General features: G+C 35.7%; 1 protein-coding gene across 3 annotated transcripts in view; it reads right to left on the bottom strand.

Moving 5' to 3' along the window:
* Nucleotides 1-1100: 1100 nt before the first annotated feature.
* The window catches only part of LOC126883978 (transcription factor mef2A-like), a 105839-nt gene continuing 93884 nt past the window's right edge, over nt 1101-13055 (bottom strand). For all 3 annotated transcript variants that reach the window (XM_050649745.1, XM_050649747.1, XM_050649746.1), the window contains exons 7-8: nt 12222-12344; nt 1101-2328 (exon numbers count right to left, since the gene is read on the bottom strand). In XM_050649745.1, coding sequence (XP_050505702.1) covers nt 1228-2328; nt 12222-12344 — 1224 coding nt within the window. In that variant the 3' untranslated portion in view covers nt 1101-1227. The remainder of the gene's footprint in view (nt 2329-12221; nt 12345-13055) is intronic.

Here is a 13055-nt window from a genome sequence, read left to right as displayed (position 1 = left end):
TATACAAGATTCACTAATGTGAATTTAATTTATATTAAAATCTGATTGAAATCATTCAACGCTACATATACACTTGGGCGAAGACAAAAATGGAATACTATTCAAGGTTGATAATAAGATTTGGAAATCCAGCATACCAAATGTCTGATCTTAGCAGGCCGATCCTTCGCTATCACTGTATATTTATAAATATACATTATAATCAAATGTCAATATCAAAGGATTAGTCAATTCAACATCCATTCAGTATCCTTACTACATACAACCAACAAAACAAAAACTACCAAAAATATCGGATACATGTTACGATGTAATGTCTTAAATATTAAATAACAGTTTTAAATTTTTCTTCTCGGTTTGATCTAAGTAACTCACCTTAGAGTACAATGTTTCTTCTAAAACAAATCTAAGTCGTAACTAAGCTACGAGAGTTCTCTACTGATGGCATCTCACTGTTTTCTTATTTTTTCAACATAATATTGTCTTATAAGATCTTATCATATTGTACATTTCAATTGATTCGAAAACAAAAGACATTTGGGAACGGATTTCTTCTAAATATGACTCTACGCCCTGCTTTAAAAACAGTGAAATTGACACCTTAATATGCAAGGAGGGAAAAAATTGACATACTTTCTATTGATTCATCAAATTATGAACCATAACCTATTCGTTAACTAAATCAAAATAACAAAAATATGGGCTGTTGCCTGAACAAAAACGAAAAGACAATTTTAAAACGAATATCTGCAACTACACAAAGTTGTTATTACCATAAAGAGCTGTTGTCACACATGGTTGTATGAAATTACACAAAACCACGTTACTATACATGGTGGTATTATCCTATCAGTTATAAGAAAGGTTTTCAGTTATTTCAGACTAAAAACAAAAATTTAGAACTGGCAGTTTCATAAATATTAGATTTTCGAAAGTTATGGCAAACTAGATACTATCCTAATAGTTGTACAATAAGATTTACTATAATTGACGTTTTCAATAACAAGATATCAACACGTTCGAATTGAAGAAATCAGTTCCCATTTGTTAACAACAAATAAAAATAAGTTTTTAATAAATAAAAACTTGTTACACCTCCATCATCTTCAATAAATATGTATTATATATTTTTCCTCTTTAGTTTACATTAAATTTCTAGTATTTTACATTATTGTACAGTCTTAAATAAATAGAAAAAAATATACAAGAAAAGATACCACTTTTTCGTTACAACTTAAGCGTTTCCAGCTTCTTGTAGACATCTTCGCATTCTTCGCCTGGTAAAGGGGCGTCACCGGCGCCGATTTCGTTGATGCCTCCGGCACTGGCACCGCTTCTTCTCAAAGAACGCTTGTTGCGTTTCGTCTGAGCTTGGATAGCCGCCGGGACGAAGCTCTGACCCGTAGTCGTCACATGTACCTGGGAATTTTGGGAGGGAAGGGAATCAGAATTACTTTGGGTATGGCTATTATTTAGGAAATTATTTGTTAATGGGTAAATGGAACTGTTATTGTTTTTATTCGCTAAAGGTTCGGTATGTTTAAATCGGTCATTGTGTGTAGCTGTTCTATTATAATAATTATTGTTGTTAGCGTACTTATGATTATAAACGTTTTTCGTGTTAGTGTAATTAATAAATTTGAATTGATGATTGGTCATAGGTGAGTATGGGGCAGGTGGAGGAGTGTTAACAGTAGTTCGAAAAGTTTTTTCTTCGTTTTTATTTTCGTCAACACAACTAGCCGATGAGTTTGAGTCTGTGCGAAGACTGGAACGGCTAGAATGATCGTTCGACCGCCTATTTTCGTATATTCGTCTCCTCGGTTTATTACTATTATTATTTGACCTGAGATCTGGGTATCCGTTAAATCGACGATATTCAGAATAACCGTAGCCGTTGTTATAGAGAGGTGGACCGAATGAAGGTGGGGATGGTTGTTGAGGATTATATCCGACAAACTGGTTGACGTATCCGTTTGTAGGATACATGGGTACGTTATTTTGATTGCTTTGAATCAGAAGTTTCCGTCTACGACCGCTTTGCATTGATGAATAGTCTTTTTCCTGTTGATGATCTATGGAAAGTAGTGAAACAATAGGCGTGTGTGAGTTTCTCTCCTCCTGAGGCTGGGAAGGAGTAGAAACAATTGTCTCTGAAGATTTATGTGCTGGTGGTTTACCTCCAACATTAACAATATTTGAATCAGACTCAACGAGAGATTGATCCATATGTTGCGTAAAATTATCGGAAGTTGCACGAGTTGAATTTACCGATGATCCAAGAGAAGCTTCTACATTTTCTTGAGTAATCATGCCGCTGTAGGTTTCCTAATGTGTGAATAAATAAATTGGATTATATTGACGAATCTATATATAAACTCCTGGACAAAATTAACGCACCACTTTAATTAATCTAAATATTTACAATATGAACAAAAAATAAAACTAAGTTACATTGAAATAATAATAAACACCTGCAAATAGGTGCAACATGACTATCATGACCTTAATTTGCTTATTGTTTCTTTAAAAATTTGTTTTTGCCGGAAATGCGTAAATAAGCTAGCATAACTCCAAACCGCAAAAAGAAAAAATCAGTAAAGTAACACAATAAAATGCATCTGGGTCAACACTAATACCGTGTAGGCCCTCCTCTACTTCTTTTGACTGCATTTATGCGTCGAGGCATGCTTGATATCAAATGTTCAACAAAAGCTTGCGGAATATTCTCCCATTCTTCAATAACGGCATCAATGAATTGGTTGTAATTGGCAATAGGGGATCTACGACTTCGAATATTTTTTTTGAGATAGTCCCATAGATGCTCTATAGGATTCATGTCCGGACTGTTAGGTGGCCACTCTAATAATGGAATATCAACATCATTTAGGTAGCCAATAACCTGTCGAGCCACATGAGGACGAGCGTTGTCTTGCATGAATAAAAAATTAGGTCCAAGAAACGGAGCAAAAGGTTACATGTTCGACAATAATGTTGTCTAAGTAAAAATGGGCATTCATAGACCTCGTAGTGGGGCAGATCCCCCGTGTAGGGACCAACTCCGTACGAGCTTCAAAACAAATTCCCCCCAAAACATTTTAGAGCCACCACCAAAAGGTACTTTAGGAGAGATATGGCAGCTGGCAAAACTTTCTCCTCGCCTTCACCAGACACGCTCACGACCATCTGGAGCTTTTAGGCTTACTCTAGTCTCATCGGAGAAAAGAACTCGTTTCCAATCATCGATGGTCTAATTTTGATGCAATCTTGCAAAATTCAATCTCTGAACCCTGTGTTATTTGGTAAGCAAGGGTTTTTTGGCCGGTTTCCTATTGCTCAGTTCTGCTTCATGTAAACGTCTTCTAACTGTTCGAGACGATATCGCGACATTTCAAACATCTAGTTCATTTTTTAGCAAATTGCTGGTGACTCTCCTATCTCTGAGAGCACGTTGTCTCAAAAAACGATCATCAATTTGATTAGTGCAACGTTTTCGCCTTTGCCCTGGTTTTCGATGGTACGACCCTGTTTCATTATATCGCCTCACCTTGCGAATGATGCTGGAATGATGTCTTCCTAACAATCCTGCAATGTATCGCATTGAATATACTTGCATCTAGGAGAGTCGATGCTCGCACTGCCTCTTCCATTGACACATTTCTTTGGTGGTTCATTTTTTTATTTAATTTTTATGCAAATGAACTTCCAAACATGTATGTGATGAAAAATATCACAATAAAAAGCTCGTTCCTCACAAGCACTTTGCTTTAATCGGCACTTTTTATGAAAGGTTAACTCAATTTTAGTCTAAAACGAAGTTTAATACAAATTATTGTTAAAACAAGACTATTATTAGCTTACATGTCACTGTCAAACAAGGTCCATAGGCAACTTGTCGTACAGTAAATTATCAATCAATACAGATTATTGAGAAAAATATGAGTGGTGCGTTAATTTTGTCCAGGAGTTTATTTATGTATACAACAAATATTTAAAGAAACTAAGTTAAGACAATTTAATATTGTTTCTAATGTTTTGATACGCCCTAAAGCTGTTTAAAAATAAAAGACACATCTTTGTTAATGTGTTTTTTCTACGACCGTTTAATAATATACTTATTATTCGCTATTTTTGAATAGATAATAACACCCATTACTTTACCCGTGAGTAATAATTAATTACTCACGGGCTGAAGTTACTCGCGGGTCATTACTCACGGGTTGAAGTTAGATTCAAGTGGTGCATGGCACTTTTAATATACCCATTAGCAAATAAAATTACTTAAACTTGTTTATTTAATAAAATATTCAGTAGTAATTGCGCAAGAGCTCTGAAATTATTGAATTTTTCCCGAGTGACACTTTGACAGTTTTAATTTCACGAGCCGAAGGCGAGTGAAATTATGTCAAAGTGTCACGAGAGCAAAAATTCTATATTAATTTCAGAGGTCGAGTGCAATTTGTTGCGATTATTTCATGAATAAAACTGTTCAAACCAAAATTTTATTGTAATTTATTTATGTAAGTACCATTAAACACACAGTTTTTATAAATATTTGACGATTGAAAGTCATCACTTTTATAAGTTTTAAAACATTAATTGTGATTAATGTCACTAAATGTATTTTTTCGTAGCAACGAAGGGCATCTGACGTAATATACTTAACGACGGGAGATTATCAAAAATTATCGATTTAATTCAGATTTCTGTAGCTTTCTATTGGTCAGAATCTCCTATGAATGAAATAATCATTGTAATTTATATGAACAATTAAATTTGAAAAATGTTTAAAGGATTTTTAACTTTAACAATGGGTTAGTATATTTTTTACGTTTAAATTTCAACATTTGACATTTTAAGATTGACGTTATAAAAAGGTAAACAATAAACAATCGGTATTAATTTCGTAAAAAGACTTACGGATATGAAATTCATATCAATGAATTCTGTTTTACTTAATTATAATTATATTTTTCTACTAATCCAAATAAAAAAGGTCGTAGAAAAAGTATAGTATTCTACTTGCATGTAATGGCTATTACTCACTCTGATGAATTACGACACTCGCCAACGGCTCGTGTCGCAAACTTCATCATCGTGAGTAATAGCCATCATTACATGCTCGTTGAATAATATACTATTATGAATAAAAGAAACAACAATCACAAGGATTAATTTCAATAATAGATTCCACGAATTATTATATCCGCAGCCACACATCTCTCAGACTTCTTAATAATGATATTGATAAATACTTAAGCCATAGTTGGTGTAGAGTGTAGATGTCTCTTTGATTGAACACGTTACAAGTGGTGTTTAGAGAAACTCCCTAAGACTAATGTTTTGTACCTAGCCATCCAATGACCCCAAGCAGCCGAAAATTTACCTGGCCGAAGTTTCGAGAGACGAACAGAATGGGGGGAAAACGTCACAAGCGACTAATACTTCGATTCTTTCGACCTAATTCTATTTGTTACAGGTCCGGCCCAGAACATTCTAGAAACAGAGACGGACTGTATAAATAGCGACAATTTGTATTATGTAATAGCAACAATATTACATCTTAAAATGTAACGGGAACGGTTTATTCTTGAATTATAAAATAAATGAGGCCTTTAGAGCAACAGTGGCTTAAGCCACAAATTGAGCATTTTTAGATTCTTCTTCTTCTGGTTTCTATCCGTTTCGGATGTTGGAAATCATATTGGCAATCATAACCTTGCTCGCTGCGGCTCGAAACAGTTCCGATGAAGTTTTCTTAAATTTTTAGAAATTTCTTGAATTTTTAGATTAATATATTAATAAAAGCAGCAACATTAAAACTTCGGATTAAGAAGGGTCTACACAACCTACCTCTATATTTGGCTGAATAGTGCTACATAATTTGTAGCGCCATCCCATAAGCATAATGGAAATACGAATGCAAAGATTGCATTTATCTCAAAACTTTGTTTTTGGGGTTAAGCCACTGTTGCTCTGAGCTCAAATTGTACTTAGATAAATTATTTATGTTTTAGTATTAGATGTTGTATTAATAAATTACATATTAAGTGTAAATTAAATAACATCAATTCAGTGTTTTATTTAAATGTAAGTGTTGTTAATAAAAATACCGTCGATCCATAAAAATATATATTGGTGCGCACTTTAAAGCTCCATATACCGGACGCAACTTATAGAAATAAACAAAGTTCTAAAATAAAGAAAATGGCATAAAAATCTTCACCAGGAATGTTGAACACTGTACCAAAGCGGAAAGTAAAGGACAGTTTATGAAGAGCTAACCAAAATTTATCACAACAGATACTAATTACTAAGATATATATTCTATGATATTTATCCATGATAAAGCCTATACTGACGTATGCGGCAATCGTGTGGTGGCCCCGGGCTAGACTGTCTACAGCCAGTCTAATCAGCTTAGATGAGCCAGTTGGCTCATCTAAAGCGGTTGGCATGCGTGGCATCTCAGGGGCCATGAGGACCACTCCCACAGCAGCTCCTGAGGTTCTGCTGGATTTACCTCCTCTACATCTCATTGTAGAGCACGGAGCCATGATGGCAGCCTATCGTGTCAACTGCTCTGGATACTGGTTGGGAACGAATGGGAACGGATGAGCCATTGTGACATTTGGAGACAGGCTATCGAGTGTTGTCCTGTGCGTTCTATGGTACAGGACAGCTTGGTCCCTCAATTTGAGTTCTCATCCTCGTTCTTGGATCAATTTCCTGACCGGGATGAGTGAGTAGAACGAGAACCTACACTAATCTGTAGGAATGGGCTCACCTAGTTCACAGATGGGTCTAGAATGGACGAGCGGGCAGGTGCTGGAGTGTATGGTGGTGGAGTCGGATTTGAGTCTAGCCAGGCTCTCAGCTCTCATGCATCAGTCTTTCAGGCCGAGATCTTTGCGATCCTGGCATTTGCTCAAGAGGTTACAGACAGTGCTTGCTCAGGCAGGACCATCTCTATCTGCTCTGAGAGCCAGGCAACGCTAAGGGCTTTGGAAGCGCCCAAGATCAGCTCTAAGTTGGTTCTTGAGTATAAGAGAGCACTGGGTGATGTTGCCCTGACCAACAGGGTTAGGTTGCTATGGGTGCCGGGACACTCAGATGTGGAAGGCAACGAGCTGAAGCCCTGACAAGGCGGGGCTCACCCACTCTGCCTGTGAGACCCGAACCTGTGATTAGGGTGCGCCCTTTAGTACTGGTCGGGGTAGTCTCAGGGAGCTTCTTCTGCGGAGGTTCCAGGACTCCTCAGCCAATTTTGGAGATTTGAGACAAGCCAGGCTCCACATAGTGGGGCCCTCCAAAAGTCTTACAGCCCAACTGCTTCTTCTAGATCGTAGAAGATGCTCCTTGGTGGTCAGTATGCTCACCGGCCACTGTAGACTCCGACTACACCTTCATCTTCTTGGACTAGCGGATGGCTCACGGTGCCGTCTACGTAATGAGGAGGAGGAATCCTCTTCACATGTCCTCTGGGAGTGTCCGGCATTGGCCTATCGGAGGTGGCAGATTCTGGGATCGGCATCTATGCAGCCGAGTCAGCTGAGGGAATTGCCTTTTAAGAGACTTGTGGCTTTCTGTGAGGACATAAGGTTTCTGGGGGAGTAGCATGAGAGCCCTGTGTATCCTAGGCCCCAGAAACGCCAAAGACCAGGTTCTTATGGACCTGGTCCGTAAGATAGGGGTGATACAATGGACCCGCCGTAGGAGGTCTAAGTGTCTGAAGGGCTCACAAGTGGGCCCTGTCCCGATGTACCATAACCATAACCAAGATATACAACACCTGTTAAAATACAACACACGAATTCAGAACTATTTTAGAGCAGTCAATGAGGGTATTTGGCTCCGAATTCCATTCTACTACATCGATTTACTTGATATTTTTACAGTAAGTAGGGAATAGCTCAAGAAACAAAGTCTATGCCGATGTGCGCTTTTATCTTAGGGGTGGTTCCCACCCCTTCTCGGGGGTGAAAAATGTTTTGGTTAAAATAGCCACGGAAGAGGCTAGAGAACCTAATTCTAAGCAAAAACTTTTCTAAAATAATTTTTTTAAACTCAATACTTTTTGTGATATTCGTGGTTGAAAATTGGCCATTTTCATCGAAAAATGACACCTTTTCGGACGGAGTTTTGCCAATATCTTAAAAACTATGGTCTAGTTAAAATACAGAGAGGGATATGGTAGGTGAGACGAGTTTGTTTGTTTGCTGCATACTCAAATCGGTGTATTCAACTTGAATAAACAGAGAAACTGTCGATTTTAGGTGTATAATGATACTAATAACTTTTGTAGTTCTTGAAAAGACCTTTAAAATGAGCCATTCTAAATGTCGATTACATTTAAACTAAGCGAGATATTCTGCAAAAAAATTGATGACTAATGTATTTTAAAAAGAAATGAGAAGTATTTTTAACCCCTAATCCATCAGAATTTAAATACATCGTTTTCCGTCTACAATACTTTTTATTATAGTGTTTTTTTCTATGTTCAAAAAGTTGGAGTGGATTAAAATGAATGGTTTTTGAAAAAAATAAGATCAAATTATAGAGCGCATTTTTAAATTTTATTAAAAATCTTCCTTTTCCTCCATGTAACTCGAAAAAGATAAGAGATACGAAAAAAGATACCAAACAAAAATGTAGGTCTTTTTCAGATAAATATTTCCGTTTTATTTTCTATTACTGTATCTCTTACCATTTTCAAGTTACATGGAGGAAAAGGAAGATTTTTAAGAAAATTTAAAAATGCTCTCTACAATTTGATCTTTTTTTTTCAAAAACCATTAATTTTAAACCTTTCCGACTTTTTTAACATAGAAATAACACTATAATAAAAGGTATTGTGGAAGGAAAACGATGCATTTACATTTTGGTGGATGTGGGTTAAAATTACTTCTCATTTTTTCTTAAAATACATTAATTATCAATTCTGTTGTTACGGATTTTTTAAACCTCCACAATTTATTCATGTAAGTTAAACTGAAAGATATTTAAATACTTGAAACCCCCCTGTTTACGCCTATGGTAGTTCCTTTAAAACAGTTGCTTCGTTCGCAACATGTTCTGTTCTGTTGAGTTGTTTTAGGAATGTCTGAGAACATCGAAATGTGTGTATCGCTGTCTTTTTCTGACTCACAGTTTTTGTATGGGTTCTTGTCAAATAACTGAATCAACCAAGGTGTACTTCGACGTTCGTTTGGGGATCGAATCACATTGAGGTAAGACGGATGACATCCGGTCTGTCCATCTTGGTCAATTTGGTTCTTGTCTTGACGGTGCTGGGCTGTTGTAAGTGTTAGGAATTTTGCAATATCCCATTTTCATCCGTCATAAAATCGCAAGGTTTTACGATAAACCATCGTCGAAAGGCATGTGCTAATGACGGATTTGTGAGGCGATGTTATATTTGTGTGCGGATGAAAAGTTTTGGTGACATAACCTCAGCTTGGGACACGCTTTCCCACCATTGTCGGCATTTGATGAAAGACATCGTGCCAAACTTCTCTTGTGGCCACATACCATCACAGGTAAATATCTTTAAAGCTATATTAGGCTTACAGCCTCTTGTGTTTCTCCTGTCTTGTCCCTACTGACAGTGTGTTTTCTCTCCTTAAGGCCAACTTCTTGAGGACACACCTTGGGGACTAGTGGCTGTCCAACACTCCTAGTACCTAGTAGCTAGTAACCAGCATTTAGTGTAACCAGAATCACCACCACAGGAACACCCACCACGAGACCGTAAGCAAGGACAGAGAAAGTCAGTACCCTTAAATATCTTTCTTTTAATATATATACCATCTATGCTATACACTATACAGTGTCTATACCTACTACTTTGTTCAGGCCTAAGTCCTTCCTGTTACCCTCGTTGTACACCGGAACATAGCGCTATACGAAGGTATTAATTTTATTACAGGGTATTATATATCTTAATTGTACTTAGTTAATCCCACAGGTAGACTTACAAGAAGTAGGTATCTCACACTTCAGGGTCTAAATTAGTCACCTCATATTTGACAATATTGATATAGTAGGGTTACGGTACATATATCTCATTCTTGCTTAATGTAGGTACATTTTACTGATCCGGGTGTATCCTATATTCATATTTTCCATATTCCTAGGTTTAAGTTGTATATATATGTGATAAGTTAGGTCTCTTAAGCCTTAACAGTACTTTATATTATTTATTTTATAGTTAATAGTTTCAATAGTTATACATTTTCTTATATTTTGTTGCAATCCGCCTATTTTGTTTCGTTTTATGTTTTTCATTTATGTTCAATAAATTTTTGTAGTTATAGGTTGCTTTAATGCTCAGAAATAACCGGGTCACCTTCTACTAACCCATAATAAATCTCTGAGATGAGATAGAGAGATTAACTGAATTTTGTATTATACATATATTGTGGAATATATTGATATTCATTTTATTTATTCAGTAACATCTCTTGATATTTCTTTTTTGTAACACTGTTTGCAGCATATCTCGCTTAGTTTTAATGTAATTGACCTTTAGTATAACTCATTTTAAAGGTCTTCTCAAGCACTACAAAAGTTATAAGTAGCATTATACACCTAAAATCGACCGTTTCTCTGTTACTTCAAGTTGAATACACCAATTTGAGAATGTACCAACAAGCTATTTTCACCTACCATATCTCTTTTTGTATTATAACTAGAAGATTTATGAAGGCAAGTGTCTCTTCGTTTTTTTATAACCTACAAAAATGTTTAATATAGTTTTTTTAGTTAGATGCATAGTTTTTAAGGTATTCGCAAAAAACCGTTCGAAAAGGTATTATGTTTCAATGAAAATGGCCAATTTTCAACCACGAATATCTCAAAAAGTATTGAGTTTTAAAAAAAATTATAGAACAGTTTTTGCTTAGAATTAGATTATCTAGCGAATTCCGTGGTAATTTTAACCAAAAATTTTCCACCCCTAAGAAGGGGTGGGAACCACCCCCAAGATAAAAGCACACATCGGCATAAGGTAGACTTTGAATTAGGAGATAAGTAGAGGCTAGGCCCAAAATTTCATTAAAATCCATGCAGTAGGATAGAATTCGGAGGTAATATCCTATTCTTGCTCCCATTGACTGGCGTATTTTCATAGTTCAAAGTAAGAGCAAAGCAAATAGTCATTGATGACTCCAAAACGATCATCTACAGAATAATATATAATAAGTATTCTATGAATGACGGAAAAAGAAGACGAACAAAGGATCAATTTTATTAAGAATTGGACATAAGTATCTACTGACGAAACATGCCCTCGAAGTGACATCAAAATTGCGCTTGGTAATCGACCTTGTTCTGATTAAAAGTAGACCCCTTTCTATGTAATCTCCTAGATATCCGTAGTTATAGTCATAATTCTTGCAATAAATGTTATCTCACGTTCTAGATAAAATTGAATTTACCATCCTTAACCATATCTTCGGTTGACTTTTCTTCCTACACCATGCACTCACAAACAAATTAGAGATCCATCATTATAAATTTTGAATCCATTCCTGATCCCACTTGACACGTTCGCCTTCTTGCCACTGCAATCTCATCTCCTATGACAATTTAATCCATAAGTAAACTGATGACATAACCAATGTAAGCATAGTAACATGTTTTAAAAACGAGTAAAATAAAATGTAAATCATTTTAAAAATTGCTGTTATCATATTTATGTATATAAAATGAAAGCAGCACCAGCTGTCACCAGAAGTAAAAAGTCTTACAAAAAGTGTAATTTCTATTAGATCCAATTTTTTTCAGTATTTACTTTCGCTAAAATTTCGTTAAGATTCCTCATGTGCTGCATTTTCACTATCACACATTATTTACCGAACTTATTCATCCAATATACCTTTTATTTTCATATAATTTAACTTCGTTTCTTTAAATGAGCCATTGAAAACCAGAGTAGTCTAAGTCAAGAATTTCATTTTACGTTTATTTTATACATCAAGAATTTTATTTTGTTCAACAGTGTTCTATTTTGCTAAAAAAAAAATAAAAAGTATTAGTGCATCCACACACTCACAGACGAAGCTACTGTAATATATGCCAATATTTTATAAAAATAATAATATAATTCCAAGAGAGCGCGTAAACTAAAATTCTTGACTTGGACTATTCTGGTTTTCAACAACTCAAATTTGCTGTATTGTACACGCATGTATATTACGTAGCATCAGAATTCTGTTTACCTCCGCATAAGCTCCACTAGCGCTTAGATCGAAGGCATCAGCGTATAATGGCGGACCTTCCAAAGTGGCTCCGTATATTGGCAAGTTGTAGTACACGGGATCTCCTGAATTATAGGCAGGCACCTGTAAACACAAAATTTCAGTTAGAATACATCGAAACCGTATCATCGAGCTAATATTAGTTTATATAGATTATTATTTTCCAATATTATTTTATTTATTGTAATGATGCCATATCATGAAAAGAAGTCCCAAAGTAATATTATAATGCCAAACACTCTTTTTCCAAAACACAAAAAAGTCCGTTTTGTATTACTAGTGCTGTCGCCAGGGGGGTACAACGGCCTCCTTTATTTAGATGGACTTACCCAAGTTTTTTTTATGTATTCTGACTCGTAGAACACGAATTTTTTGGGTAACAGTTGGTCCTGATGTCGATAAGATTGTTATGAACAAAAAACTTGAAAAAATTACAAAAAAGCGATTTTTTGCAAAACAAAACATTTTTTTTGTATTTTTTGGGCCATTCTAAGTAAATTTAACAGAAGAAAAACTGGAACAGTGAAGACAAGCTCTGGAGGAAAAAGGTTTAAAACTTAGTAGGACAAAGACAGAGTATTTGCAATGTTCATTTAAAGATGGAGTTACTACAAATAAAATGATATCTTTGGACGGTGAACTGATTCTAAAAAGCAATAGTTTTAAGTACCTGGGATCGGTATTACAGAGTAATGAAGAAATAGATGGAGATGCATGCAGTAGAATTACGGCTGGGTGGATGAAGTGGAAGGAAGCGAGTGGTGTGCTGTGTGACACGAAAATTCCAATGAAGTT

Source organism: Diabrotica virgifera, chromosome 4 (assembly GCF_917563875.1).
Source record: "Diabrotica virgifera virgifera chromosome 4, PGI_DIABVI_V3a".
NCBI lineage: Eukaryota > Metazoa > Arthropoda > Insecta > Coleoptera > Chrysomelidae > Diabrotica > Diabrotica virgifera.
Note: the sequence above shows the minus strand (reverse complement) of the source record. Positions and strands in the feature narration are given on the sequence as shown.